Below are 15,607 nucleotides of genomic sequence, written 5' to 3'. Positions count from 1 at the left end.
AAATATAATATATCAATCAAAGGTATATTTTAGCCACTTCCTGGGCAGAGCATTCAAAGGGGGAAAAGAGCAACTAATAATGTTAAAAAGAAAAAAGAAAAAAGGGAAACATCATTATAGGTCCTACCCACCTACAAAAATCATACAAAGATATTTAATGCAATTTTATACTAATAATTTAAATATAAATGAAATACTCCTTTAAAAATATTCTACATAGAAACTCACACAGTAGAAATTTAGATGATCACTAAACTTCTTGCAAACAACTAATTTGAAACTTTATAATAAGTGAAGCCTGGATCCCAGAGGCTTCTCAGACACGTTTGAAGGGGAAATGAGAACCCTATCCAGCCTTTAAAGTACAACTGACTGTCATTGGCTATCTACAGCAAGGCCCACAGTAACCATGATTCAAAAACTCTCTGGAAATCCAGGAAAAAGAAAAATTTTAGTCACATCTCATTCATAAATTCAGATGCAAATTCCTAAAAAAAAATAATCAATTTGCATATTAACATCAAAAGGGCAAGTGGATGACCAATGTACACTGCATTGGAAAGCCAGAACCATACTTTGATGTGTTTATCCTGAACTTGAAGGTAAAACATCTTTCTTTTTTTCATATTCTTAGTAAGTTTTTTTGTTAATTAAAAGCATTCAGTAAACCACAGCTACTAATATGCAAAAAAGCTACTATTATTACATGTGTTGGATGTGTTTACCTAGAAATCAAGGTTTGGTAACAATTTGAAAACTCAACGTAAATCATCACATTGTCAGAATAAGGGTGAAAAAAAATCACTTGATCACTTCAATTGATTTTAATAGATGATGCTGATAAAATTCAAAGCAAGTTCAAGACCAAAACAGTAATTAGGGTTAGAAAATAATTTTATTAATCTAAAAAAATTGTACCCTGAAAGAATCTTCAGCAAAGTTCATAATTAATAAAGAAACACTGAACATCTTCCTGAGGGACTAGAACCAAGACAGAGCATGTGAGTTTCACAGGCTTGTGTGACAGTGTCGCCCAAAGCTGGGTCACTTAAAACAACAAAAGCATATGGCCTCACAGTTCTGGAGGTTAGTCTGAAATCAGAATGTCCACTTTAAGGGCTCTGGATTCTGCTTTGCCTCTCAGCTTTGTGGGTAGCAGCCACCTTGTCTCTGGCCGTTCTTAGTCTATACAATCTGTCTCCTCCAGTCTTCAGCTTCTCTATCTTCCAGTGTTCTCCTTTGGGGCTGTTTCTTCTTCTTTCATAGTAGTCCCATGATAGAAGGTACAGTCTACTCTAATGTGACCTTAACGCTGACTACATTGGTGAGACTATTTCCAAATAAGGTCACATTCGTAACCACTTGGGATGTCAATGCATCTTTTAAAAAAATTAAGTTGTATTTAATTTTTTTTATTTGTGGGAGGTGGGGGATATACGAATGCCACAGCCCATGCTGCACAGATCCACAAAGAGATCCCCACGCACACACATAATTTAAGAATGAGAAAATAGTTTTAAAAGAATGAACTGTCCCCATTTTGCATATTGTACCAACATAACGTGCCAAGACACTGAGGAATTTCACAAACAAAAATAAAGCAAAAAAAAAAAAAAGTAGACACATTCCTTTTACAAACATTGGACAATATTCCTCATTCTACTCGAGGCATTGTGCTAGATCTGAATCATCAGGAGAAGTAAAAACAGCCACCATCCCTGTTCCCGTGGTGTTTGTTTCAGATAAGAGAGACAGAGATAAGCACAGATAAATATTATACAGTCACCTAGCAGGGTCATCTCAGAGAGATAGCCTTGCTCCTCAATGGGGATTCCTTCTGCTGGTTTTGGAAGGAGGGAAGAGAGGGAGGGGCACTAGTTATTTCAATTTTAATTTTAGTGACATTTTATTAGACTAAACTGTTCTAGTGAATTCATACTTCAAAATGTCGTGTTTTAGAATAATCCTGTTCAGGCTATAAGATACTTAAATCCTCATCGTGGAACATCTGAGAAATAAGAAAACTACAGAGAAAACTATTATGTCTGGTCCTTGTTCAGGGCCTGTTGTAAGAGCTTCCTAGAAAACTGTGGCCAAGGCCACGGAGTCAGCAGCACAAAATCCCTCGACCTCCTCAAGTTTTTCCTGGAGATTGAATCCTACGATTCCCAAAAGGCGAAAGGTAGTCATCTCGAGAAACTTGATGCAACCCTCCCAGAATCCCCGGAGGTCCGATAGGTGCCCAGGACATCCAGGTCCCAAAGGAGCCTTGTCGGTATTCTGCTCTCTGGGCGCTGCGGCCCCACCAGGCTCACTCTGCTTTGCACCTCCCCCCGACGAGCCGCTCCTTCTGAGCCCCCAATTCCGGCCATCGCTTTGAACTTGGGAGGAGCGCGTCCCAGGTCCCCGCCCTGCCCGGATCTACCACTCTCCCTACTAGAGCCGCGCAGGCGCAGGCGGCCAAGAGTCCTGCCACAGTCCGGGAGCTTAAGGTTGCGCCCGAGCCACTGTCGCCGTTCCATCGTGCACCATGAGCCGGGGTCCTCGTCTGCTGCTGCCCGCGGTGCTCTTCCTGGGACTCGGAGGCCTCGTGTCTTCTTCGGGGTCATCGGGCGTCCGAAAGCGAGGTCCCTTGGTGACGGACAAGGTGATCCAGCGGCTACAGCAACTTCTCCGGCGGGCCAAACACTCGGGCACATGGGTGACCAGACCGCTGTGGCAGGGTTGGAGAGAAGGGGCTCCTAAGCGGGGCCGGAGGGGGACTGGCGGGGACTTGTGGAGTACTGACTGGAACTGCAGGGAGCTGGGAGTAGGAGCAGGAGGAGGGACTAACTGAGATTTGAGTCTGGCTGGGACAGGGGGGACTTAGAGGTGGCCACGCGGCAGGCGGGAGGAGACGTCGGTGACCGGTGCGCTCCCACCACTCAGGGGCTACTGGACTAACTCTCGCTTTCCCCAGCGTCGGTTGTCTGGACTTGTCATCCGGGCTGGTGCGACGTGAGCAGCTTGGCAGCTGGGACAAGCTCGCTGTGCCCGCAGGGCCTTTCTTCTAGAAGGGCGGTTGCTGGAGTACTTCCTTGGCTTGGCCGGGATGTGCGACAAAGCGGGAAGAATGTAGTAGAGGGAGGGGACCGGCTGAACAGTGGAGGCCCCGCTGCCTGCTTAGGACGCCATCCGCCGCAGGGAAGAGCCTGGGGTCCCATGGAGTGCTCAGAAGAGAACTGTCCTTTTCTCCTGGGTAGGAACTGTCACTCTCCAAGAGGAAAGAGAACAGTTTAAAACCTTGTGGCGGGCCTGGGGTTGAGCCCTAGGCAGCAAGGCAAGGCAACATCTGACTCTTAAGGGAGGCATGAAGGGGAATCCCCAGGAACTTAGTCCCTACAGTTTCCACTGCTGAAGTTCATTTAAGACTGCTTTACCAGAGGATAAAAAGAACTGATGCTGGGACAAAGGGAGGGAGGGACTACTGCGGTGGGGTAACAACCACTTCCGGAGTGGGGGGGGGGGCAATTCCAGTAGTAGTCTGGGAATGGGATGGAAACAGCAGAAAGTAGTCTTAATGACCAGTCCAGGTTACCACTGGAAATGATACCACGGGACTAGGAGAAGGTTTAAATCCTCCATGGCAGGCTCAACCAAAGAGCCCGCAAGGAGAGGGAAGTGAGTCCAGCCATCCAGCCACTGTCCTGAGACCCAAAAGCCAGCATGATTACTGTAACACCCATCCCCAGGCGGCCCCTTGATCTTTTAGGTTATCTAAACTGAAAAACTGAGTTGTGTGAGCCCCGGAACTCAAGCATATTTGGTCTACAGATACTATTTCAGATAAAACCATAAACAAAGTTCACACAGACTCCAGATGGTGGGTTGGATATGGGGTAATCTTGGGAATGGGGAAGAGGAATCTGAAGTAGACATTGGAGACATAACTAACATGACTTGCTGAAAACTTAGTTGAAAGGGCAAACAGGGTAGTTAGAGAGTATGATGCCCAACTGGATGGGAATTTCAGATTAGCAATGGCTTACTCTTTAGTTTATGTCCCTAGTTACGCTGGAAATGTTTCACCCAGAGAACTTTTAAATCAACTCAGAGCAAGTCAGTGACAGTCTTTGCTGTAGTCCCCTGGCCAGCCTCTGGTGCAGCCTGAGGGTAGAAGAGAGCCTAGAAAGAGAAGGCTGTGGTTGCAGGGGAAGCGATGGGGCATCCTGACTACATCTGGAGCATAGAACACTGGGCTCTACTCTCAGAGCTGGCCACATAGTTTCTTCTTTTTTACCAAGCTTACTAAGTTCTGACAGCCAGAGGTGTGGGCGAGCCTCTCACAGATCTGCTTTGGTAGGACTCCTGAGTTCCTTAAACCAATGTGTTACAATAATTCAATGTGGTAGAAAATAAAGACATTAAGACTGAAATATAGGTCAGCTGCCTTTGACCCTCGCCCACAGTCCTTTCTTTCACTGTGACTTTGTTTATAGCCTGGAGTCTGTAAATAAGAGGTCTGGGGCGCTGCTTTGCCACACACCCAGTGGGGATCCTGCCTCAGGTTCAGACTTGCAGCCTGTTGCTCCACTGGTGCTTTGGGTCACAAACTCAGTATCCATTCTCCAGTAAATGCCACAGGTTCCACACATAAACCAGCACAGAACGCATAGAAACCAACACTGCCGTCTTTCCCACATTAGTCATGTCAGGATGAGGTGGTGGCCAGGTGACTCTGGGCAAGTTATCTACGGTGAGAGACTCTGTCTCTTCCGTGAAAAGCATATGGAAATGATACGTTTCCAGTGTTATGTATATATTTGGAGGTTATGTGTCTGTCGGCATCTAATATGGATTTTTGACAGATTGAGTGTGATAAGACAGGTGTTTAGTTTGTGGTCCCGTGTGGTGTTTGTCCGTGAATCTTAGTGTGACAACCTAAGTTTGGGGGCATCTGTCACTCATCACACAGGTGAGGAATCCAGCTCGATTTTAACCTACCGAAAGCGCCAGGACCAATAGTACAGGAACTGAGTTCAATCATCTCAAACCCGGTGTCTTCTTTGGTGAATCGGACAGCAGATAGACACAGGTAGTCCAGGATCTGTTTGGTCAGGCTTTCGAACCCCACATCCCTCCTCTCTACCTTCTCAAACCTTCAGGACCCTGTAATTTTCAAATAACAGGCAGCCTCTGGAGGAAGGAGGGTGTTAGAGACGCCTGCCTACTAAGTATGGTGTGAAAACCAAATACCATCATTTCTCAGGACCCATCCTCCCTGTGCCCTCTGTCCTTCACCGGGTTGCTCTCTCTAATTTGCTGTCAGAAGCCCAGCTTCCCATTGAAAACCATCATTCGTAAGTGTGCTTTCACAGCGGAAGGAGCTTTGTAGTCCTTCCCTGTCCAGCTTGGACTGCGTTCCCAAGGGGCTGCAGCAAAGTCAGGGACAAGTCTCTCGTGGAAGGAGAGGTTTGCCTGACACCTATCTCCCCCCCCCCCTGTTGTTGTCTGCTTCCTGTTGGCATTGTGCTGAGATCTGGGAATCAGAAAGGACTGTTTCCATTCTCTAGGCACTCCCTGCTAAGACGAGAGGTCACAGATTAACAAGAGGGGACCTTGGACTGAATTCTAAAGCTCACACTCCTAGTTGGGAAGCTCAGGTCCATCACCTACCCTCCCTGGCCCCCACATCTCTTCTCTGAATTAGTGATAAAAGACCACTTGTTTCCCCAAGTTGGGGTTGGGAATTAATTACTTGAGGTGGTGAAGTACATGGAGACAATGCCTCAGTCAGCTTCCCAGTTCGAGAACCTCTTTCTTCAGCGGGTGTGGACACCAGATTCTCCTCAGGAGAGTGAGGCCCATCTCCAAAGCCCCATTTGCTTCCCTTCTTTCTGTTGCCTGGCCAAGCATAGCACTTATTCTCTGCCCCATGGAACTGGCAGAAACTCCCTGCTCCAGCCATGAAAAGGCTGCTCCGATGCTCGACACTCAGAGGCCTGTTCTGACTGGCTGCCTTGGCTTCAGGAAGTCCTGTCAAGTGAGGAATATGCCCACTCTCGTCCCTGGGCCTGTTGGCCCCCTTTTAGACCTGCCTCCCACTCCTCCAGGGTGCCCTCCCCCAACCCTTCCTGCCCTCTAGGACACATATTGTGTTCTTGGGCACAGCGCACATGTTGTCTTGTACCAGCTGTGGTTATTGTTTGTTTTTCTTTATTCTTTTAATTTTTATTTTGACACCTGTAAACTTGCTGGCCACGACCTTGCACAGACATCCCTGTCTCTGCCTCCTGCTAAGCCCACTTTATTCCTACTTCTTAGGTGCTAGCCTTAGGATAGCTCGCTCAGGGACACTGCTTTGTAGACAGGGTATTTAATAACTATTTGTTGGCTAAACAAGATTGGACGTCGTCGTTTCCATTAGCGTTGGAAACATTCTGGTGTGATTCATACTGTCCTCATGGAGCTGAAGGGCATGACAATTTGGAGAGAAACTTCAGAGATAGGTAAGCTGGGCCGTGTGCAGAAATGAGATTTTTTTTTTATTGCAGATGATATTGGGTGTCAGGTTCTTTCTCTTCATCACCTTCAGCTGCCTTCTTTTGCTGCTCTCTAAGAATTTACTCCCTTATTTTAAAAGTCAGGAAGACTTCGCAAGCCTTTATCTTCCAGGCCGTCTCTTTAAAATTACACCCCTGGTTTTCTTATGGGGCTGAAAATACAGCCCGGTTCACCAGCAGCGCTGCTCTGTTACTGCTGAGCACGGTCCTTTCTCATCCCTGTGGAGAAACCACTTTCCACTGCCACACTCGCATGTGCTGAGGCAGCCCTTTGTCCCCAAAGCCACACTGGTGGTGGTTCTCTTCTGCCACACCTCACACGAAGAGCCCAGTCTTCGATGCTTCCCGTAAAGCTCTTGTATATAAGCAATAATGAAATGGTGGCTGCTTTGGCCATGTAGAAGTGGAAATGCCACAGAAAGCACTAAATACCACATCAGCCCGTGACAGGCGTTCGGAGATATTGGCAGAAGCGCTTGCCTTGAGCTGAGTTTGACAGTCTTTACCTAGTGATTTTTCTAGATTGCAAGGCATCTTTTTTCTTTGACAACCCTTCTTATATCTTTTAAAGCCATCCCTTGAATGTCTTTTTTTTTTCCCATTCAAACAGTAAATTGGTTCGTATAATCTAAACTCACTAATAGAATGCCCTTTGACTCTGTGGCCTTTTCAAGCCTCCTGTCTCTGAATCATCAGAACATGGTGATTTGTGAAGCAAAATGTGTATAATTTCATTCGAGGTGAAACAGTTCTCAAAAAGAAATGCCAAGACAACTTTCAAGGTTTACTCTGCAAAAAATGTGACTTGTACTTCTAGCCATGATATCGTTCTTTTGTCCTAAGACGACAGAGAACGAACAAATTCTACTTGGGTGACTGTGGGAACAGGACCCCTGAACCCAGTGTTGAAGTTTATAGGGCAATACCTTTGTGAGTAGCCATGCGCAGGTTGGCTGTCCCGCTGGGGACCTGGTATCTTGCTGCCCTTGGATGTGAGTAGCAAAACTTCCCAAGGACCGCTGCTGTGTTTCATGGTCCGTGGCCATTCCCTTGACAGTAGATGTCTACTGAGAATTCATCAACAATTTGTTGGCTCCTCTCATTTTTTTTCTCCTGCCAATAGTAAAGAGAGATGCTTCCTTAAATAACAGTACTCTCTGTGCTCCTCTTTCATCCACAAAGCAGGAAAGCCGGGAGAAGCAGAGCTGTGGTTTTCTAGGGCTTGATGGGAGTAATGATTGAAGACCTTATGGGCTCACTCTGGCCATGCTGAATCAAGCTTCAAACTCAAGTACCTAGGACACCGCTTCACCCATAGGTGGTGCTCAATAAATGTTTGTTGAATGACTATTTGGGAATAAACTGTTCCTATAGTGTTGTTTAACTCTCACTGGCCTCATGTTTCGTGATTCTCAGGAAACACTGATGGGCAGGCTTTCCTATGGGAGCCAGTTTTTAGTTTTAACTTTGATTTATCTCAGATTTCTGTCTCTTTCATGTGGTGACCTTCTACTGTGCATCTCAATTACCCACAGGTCTTCTTTGATGTGAGGATCGGAGACAAAGATGTGGGTAGAATTGTGATTGGCCTCTTTGGAAAAGTTGTACCCCGGACGGTAGAAAACTTCGTGACTCTGGCAACAGGAGAGGTCTGTCTCAGCCTTATTACCTTTCACCAAGAACAAATATCAATCTTCCTTAGGACAAGATTCAGAGACGTCTCCTGGAGAAATAAGAATTAATACACCACCTGGGGTTGGGGATTTAGCTCAGTGGTAGAGCGCTTGCCTAGCAAGTGCAAGGCCCTGGGTTCGGTCCCCAGCTCTGAAAAAAAAAAAGAAAAAAAAAGAATTAGTACACCAGATGATTGTGTGACATCGTAGACTTTTATTTTCTTAAAATTGTCTAAGCACTCAGTGTCCTGAGGCTTCTAGAAACTGAGAGAAAAACATCAAGTGAAAATATAGTCTGCTCATTTCCTACTTATTGATATTCCTTATGGAATATTTACTTATATTAATAGTTCACTCCTATACGTCAATTATTTTGGACAGTTCATGATAGACAAAAGTACACAATTGCTAGAACCTAGTCAAGCTCTGTAGCTGTTTTGTTCCATTTTTCTCATTGTCAGAGAAGCACTGTTCATCATCTGTTAATGCGGGTTGTGTCTACTTGTACACATTCACTTGGCCCTGTCTCTTTAGAAAGGCTACGGGTACAAGGGAAGCATATTCCACCGCGTCATCAAGGACTTCATGATTCAAGGAGGGGACTTCACGGCTAGAGACGGCACTGGAGGTGACACAGTCTTTGCCTTTATCCCTTCCCGTTTGTCATGCTGAAGCCAAAGCGTTAGAGCTGAGGCCACGCACACTTTGAAGACTGAGTTATGGTTCTTTCAGAAATACAGAGGACTAGAGATGTAGCTCAGTGGTAGAGTACTTGCCTACCATGCACAAAGCCTTGCACCACACAACAAGAAAAAAGGCTTACAAAAGAGGCTGCAGCGGGGGGTGGGGGGTGGTGGTGCTAGAGAGATGGCTTAGTTGTTAAGAGCAGAGTCCTGAGTTCAATTCCCAGCAACCACATAGTGGCTCACGACTATCTCTAAAAGGACCATTCTGGTATGTCTGAAAACAGCTACCGTGTATTCATACATACATAAAATAAATAAATGAATAAATAAATAAACCTTTTTTAAAAAGTGGTGCAGGGTATGAAGTGCAGGGCAGAGAAGAGAAATGCACTCAGGTTTCTTGGGGATGAGGTTCGCAGAGAACCTACTAGAAGCAGCCCCGGCTGCTGCTGCAACCCTGACCTCGGAGACTGCAGCTGGCTCTAGCACGAGTGCCCACCCCTCTGCTACATGCTTTCTTACCAGAGTCAGCAGAAATAGTGGCAGCTTTACTTTGCTCTCTCTTCTGTTTTTATCCTCTTTACCTTCCCTGATCAGTGTGTGAATGTGTGTGGGGGAGTGGGTTTGGTGGCTCTTAGGTTAAATTTTTCTGAGTTTGGAAGAGAGGACATTTTGGACTATTGAACTTAGATCTCTCCAAGCAGAGCCATCCTCCAGACTACCACCCATATTCTAGACTAACAGCTTTAAACTTCTTGGATTTGGTTTCCACTTCTGGTATTTCTCACTGAGCCAGGGTTTGGAGGTTGGCAATCACTGGGCAGACAGACTGTCAGGAATGGTGGGCAGCGCAGGCCCTTGGGGTGCTAGAACACGGGACGGGTGTTTCTCACAGTCCATACTGCTGCTGTGGGGAAAGGGCTCCTGCTGTGGCTGCTAATTTCCTAGAATTCCAGGACATGGGTGTTCCTAGTTTTGATCATCCTGTGTCCTCCGGGCTCTAAAGGCAAGCCTGTCGCTTACAGACTAGCTACTAGTCTTGATGCTGAGGCAAGAAAAAGCAGTGGGCTTAGAGTCCGAGAGCCAGATGTTGCAATCCTGCTCTGCTAGAGTTTTATAACTCTCCCAGCAAAAACCAGGACTAAGAAGGCCTGTTCTGTGGGGTCCATGTGGAGTCAAACCAATGTATGTGCTCAGTGCATAGTTATCCGGGTGGGTGCTGAGATGCGAGTGATCGAGGACCAAAGTCACCTGAGCATAGGGCAGAGGCAGAACCACCAGCATAGCTCAGAGACCTTTCCACCCTGCTTTCAGATGCCTTCTTCCCTCAAAATGAAATCACTGACCCATTTCATCAAGTTTTGGCTCGAGTTCATGGGGACTTTCATCCTGTGCCATGTTAAGGTCCTTCCCTGGTTTGGTTCGGACCCTGTCATCTCTTTCCTTAATGGGTCAGTCTTATTGTACACATTCACTTCTTGCCTTTGCCCGTTCTCAATCCTGTCACCTGTGGGATTCTGATTACATGAAAGACTTAGGTTTCTCTGAAGAGTTTGCTTTTACATCTGCTGTCATCCCTCCTTTTCCCCTACCCAGGTATGAGCATTTATGGTGAGACATTTCCTGATGAGAACTTCAAACTGAAACACTATGGCATTGGGTGGGTCAGCATGGCCAATGCTGGACCAGACACCAATGGTTCCCAATTCTTCATCACCTTGACCAAGCCCGCCTGGCTGGATGGCAAACATGTGGTATTTGGAAAAGTTCTGGATGGGATGGTAATTTGAAATATCTTTTTTTTTCTCTTCCAAAACTTTATATTTATGATTAATAAATTAGTCATTCATTGAATCTTCAAATGTGTTCTTAGATACCCATTACATGATGGATAGAGTTTTTGAAGGTGAACAAATTGTATATGGCATAGTATTTTAATTGCTAATGACATTGAAACAGATATGGGATAAGTTAGGTATTTCAGTTAATTTAAGAAACATAACCACATAAACCAAGGAATAATATGCGTTCAATGAAATATTATCTATCTATCTATCTATCTATCTATCTATCTATCTATCTATCTATCTCATCTATTTACAAACATTTTGAAACCTTATCCAGTCACAAAAAGACAAATAGTGTATGAGTTTAATTATATGGGATATTTAGAGTAGTCAATTCATAGAGATAAAAAGAAGATTGGACAGTTGTCAGGAATAGAGAAAGAGTGGTATTTAATGAATACAGAGTTTAGTTTTACAAGTTGACAATACTTCTGGTTGCATGCATGTAAACATTACTTAGCTTTATACTCATTTTGTGACTTTTCTTGGGAAGACATGGACAAACATTTATTCACCCTAGATAGAGCACTAAAAACAAACCAGTGTAGTGACTCTACTGAAATCCAACTTGGCAAACCGATGAGCTTACTGGGTTTTCTTATAGGAGTCTAGGTGAGGGTTTTCTTAAAGTAGCATGGGTGACTCAAAGGCAGCTACATCACTGAAAAGCCCATGCCAAGATGGGTTATTACTCATAAAAGCTACAACCTTAGAGCTTTCTGCATGGCTTGCCAGAAGTTCCTGAGAGTTTCCTACCTATGACAGTCGTTATTCCTTGTATAACCTAGGGGAAGTAACTTGTGAATCTTGTAAATTTCAGGGACTTTCTGAGATTTGTGAAATGTTTACTCCTGAGTCTTAAGAAGCTCCTCTCTAGAATAGAAATGTTTCAATATGTATTTTGTTATATGTTTTTCTTACCACAATTAAAATAAAATATTAGCCTGAAGGTGGTGCACAGCTTTAATCCTAATACACTCAGGAGGCAGAGGCAAGCAGATCTCTGGATTGAGACCAGCCTGGTCTACATAGAGTGTCTCAGGCTAGAAAGAGATATATAGTGATATCCTGTCTCTGAAATAAAATAAAATGAAAATATTATAGCCAAGTATGGTGGCACATGACTATAACCCCAATACTGAAGAGGCAGGAGATAGGAGCATTGTGATTTCAAGACTAGCTATGCTATACAGAAAGTTCTAAGTCAGCCTAAGCTAAAATCAAGATTTGTCTCAATAATAAACAATAATCCAACAACAACAAAAAATCCTGTATTCATGTGACAAAGTCACATACTAAGTTACATATAAAGACACACATTATAATAATCAGAAATAATATTAAAAGGATCCAGATCTATATTATAGTTGTTCATTGAAGAATAACAAAGATATCCAAATTTATAACCCATTTCTGAAAATCCTCAGTCTTCTCACCTTTTAGGATTTTTCCTGTAGCTGCCTAGAACCGCTCTCTTAGCCTCAACCAAGTGTCCAGCTATCCTGGTTAGCTTCCCTGTTGCTGTGATAAAACACTGACTAAAAGCAACTGGGAGAGGAAATGCTTTGTCTGCTGAGACACTTATAACCAAAACTGAGGGAAAAAAAGAGTTTATTTGTCTTATACTTCCACATTCCTGATTGTCACTGAAGGAAGTCAGGACAGGAACTCAAACAGGGCAGGGAACTGGAGGCAGGAACTAATGCAGAGACCATGGATGGGTGCTGCTTACTAGCTTGCTCCACATGGCTTGTTCAGCCTGCTTTTTTGTTATTGAACCCGAGACCACCAGCCTAGGAATGGCACCATCCACAATAGGCTGGGCCCTCCCCCATCCATCACTAATTAAGAAAAGCCCTAGAAACTAGCCTATAGTACATTCTTTTGGAGGCCTTTTCTCAGGTGAAGCTCTCCAGTGATTCTAGCTTGTGTCAAGTTGACATAAAACTAGCCAGCATAGGCTTTATCTGGCTTCTAGGTTATAGCCCATCATCCAGGTAGGATGTCAGGGTAGGAACTCAAAGCAGGAACCTGGAGGCAAGAGCTGAAGTAGAGGCCATAGAGGGATGCTGCTTACTGTTTTGCTCTACATGGCTTGTTCAACCTGCTTTCTCATGGCATCCAGGATCGCTTGCCCAAGGGTGGCCCTGCAGTGGGCTGGGCTTTCCCATATCAATCAACAGTGAAGAAAATATCTTGCAGACATGGCCACAGGTGAAGGTAGTTCCTCAGTAGAGGTTTCCTCTTCCCAGGTAACTAATGTGTGTCAGGTTGACACACATAGAACAGCACCCCAACCCTGGCTTCCCTTCCCCCTCCGATATTTCCCTGTCTTTCATTTGCATGGGAGCTGCTTTCTGTCATCTGAGTTTACACAGCATCTCATCAATTCCTGTTCTCTCGAGTTTCTACTGCTGTCTTGATTCCACCCAACCGAAGGCCAGGACCTGAGCCACACTCTGGAGAACTCATCAGAAACAGCTTTCTTGGTCACAGTGCCCTCTGTCCTTCAGTGTGAACCTTAGGCACATGGCCCTGAGAAGCTGTCTAGAGCCCCTGCTTCTTGAGATTACACCCATGGCAGATGCAACTGCAAGACAATTGGTTTAGGTCATCGGTAGAGAAGCGAAGCCAGGGTCTGGACTACTTTTACAAATGCTTTCTGACCTGGACTAGGGTAGAGGTGAAGCTAAAACTGATCCCAATCCCATGCTAATAATTACAATGAGTTGTAGCAGTTAAATAGAAATATCTTTTAGTAGACTAATGTATATACAAAACTAGGTAAGTCTTTTCAAATATAAAGTTTTACTAGTAAAGAAATTGGGAAATGTATATTATTTGAATTTCTGAGAAATAAGAGACTTTATCCTGAGTGAATTGATATTGATTGCGCGCGCGCGCGCGCACACACACACACACACACACACGTGCATGTATATACAAATATATATATATATATCACACCTAAAATACTATATATTATATATAGTACATTGTATATGTTTGTGTTTGTGTGTTTGGGTTGTATTATATATATATTTTAGCCCATGTACGTAAAATCCCAGGATAATCTCCTAGGGGCTCCACTCATGGTTGCATTGTTTTGAAGACTGATATTAGCATGTAGAAGAGTGCTGGAGTTATTTGCAAAGCAGTGCTTCTCAGCTTGCATGGCTTTTGTAAGGATAAAACGTATGTCCCAGGGCTGGGGCTGTATCCCCATTGGTGGAGTGTTTACTGAGCATACAGGAAGTGCAGAGTTTAATCCGCCATGCCACTTAAACCAGTGTGTGTGCCCAACACCCATCCTAGCATTTGGGAGGTGGAAGTAGGACTATCAAAAGACCATGGTCATCTCTAGCGATGTAGACAGTTCTAGGCCAGCTTGATATGCAAGGCCCTGTCTCAGAAGAGCAGTAACAACAAACAAACATCTCCCATCTGTACTTCTGGAACTGGACTGGTTGTTTCTGTGAATTGTCATAGCTGAGGACACCAGATGAGCCACAGGTCTGTTTTTCTTTTTCCAGACTGTGGTACATTCCATAGAACTTCAAGCAACGGATGACCATGACCGCCCACTTACCGACTGCACCATTGTCAACAGCGGCAAGATAGATGTGAAAACACCCTTTGTGGTTGAGGTCCCTGACTGGTGACAGAAGTGGAGGAAAACAGGGAATGCACTGGCTGGTCCATGTGCTCATCTGCTATCCACCAGCTGTCTTTTGACTCTTTAGTTACTTAAAGTTGTAGTTAAAAAAAAATTTTTTTCTCTTTTAATTTCCCAGTCTAGATTGCAATGAAGATTTAAAAATCAACCACACAACCAGATGTCTCAACAAACACCTGTCATCCCAGTATTTGGGAGGTGCAGGCAGGAGGATCAGAAGTTCAAGGCCAGCCTTGGCTACATAGTGAGTTTGGGGCTAGCCTTGTCTATGTGGAACCCTGTTCAAAAAAGCATACCAACAACAATAAAAACCAACTCCTGCTTAGGTACTTTAATTGAATGACATATCCTTCTCTTCTAGTGGTGCTATTTTCAAATCAGAAACCTTCTCATTGGCTATTTGTTTTTACAAACATGGTCTTTTAGTCTCACATGGTTTCTTGTGATCTCCATTTGGGTGATCAGAGGGTTTGTTTGAGGAAGGTGGACTATAATAAGGCTTAGCATTTTCTGTTCAAATAATTCTTGTCGGGTAAAGGGAAACTGGAGTAGTATCAAATGTTGTGTATCACCAGCATTTTGGGGCTTTGATGTTCTTTATATTAAATACTTTTTAAATGAATTGACTTTTTTTGCAAGGCTTATCTTTTTATTAATTTTTATGTGATGGATGTTTTGTCTGCATGTATGTCTGTGCACCATGTGTGCGTAGTGCCCGTGAAGTCGACAAGAGTCACTGGACCTCATCCCAACCCCAATCTCAACCCCATGCATGTGTGTGCCTGGTATTGGGTTTATAGACAATTGTGAGCTTCTTTATGTGCGTCAGAAATTGACCCCAGTCCTTTGGAAGAGCACCAGAGATGAAAAGGCACAGGATCTACAACCAAACATATAAGTTGATCATTCACCAAATTTCACTCAACATTTAGACCAGTAGTTCTCAACCTTCCTCATGCTGTGATTTTAACACAGTTCCCCAACCATAAAATTATTTTCATTGCTACTTCACAACTATAATTTTGCTACTATTATGAATTCATAATGTAAATATCTGATATCCAGGATATCTGATGAGAACCCCCCAAAGGGGTTGTGACCCACAAACTGAGGACCACTGATTTAGACTGTCATCTTGAGTCCAGTTGCTATAAGATCTTAGTTGGTAGTGTGAGTCAAGATT

The 15,607-nt window shown here is 44.2% G+C and overlaps 1 protein-coding gene across 1 annotated transcript; it reads left to right on the top strand.

Moving 5' to 3' along the window:
- The first annotated feature begins 2,449 nt into the window (after window positions 1-2,449).
- Window positions 2,450-15,046, top strand: Ppic (peptidylprolyl isomerase C). The gene is given in 5 exon segments (NM_001004215.1): window positions 2,450-2,647; window positions 8,078-8,191; window positions 8,750-8,843; window positions 10,498-10,682; window positions 14,282-15,046. Coding segments are annotated over 5 exon segments (639 nt in total). The 5' UTR covers window positions 2,450-2,530; the 3' UTR covers window positions 14,411-15,046.
- The last annotated feature ends 561 nt before the right edge of the window (window positions 15,047-15,607 follow it).

This window comes from Rattus norvegicus, chromosome 18 (assembly GCF_021556685.1).
Source record: "Rattus norvegicus strain SHRSP/BbbUtx chromosome 18, alternate assembly SHRSP_T2T, whole genome shotgun sequence".
In the NCBI taxonomy this organism is placed as follows: Eukaryota; Metazoa; Chordata; class Mammalia; order Rodentia; family Muridae; genus Rattus; species Rattus norvegicus.
This window is presented reverse-complemented; position numbering and strand designations above follow the sequence as displayed.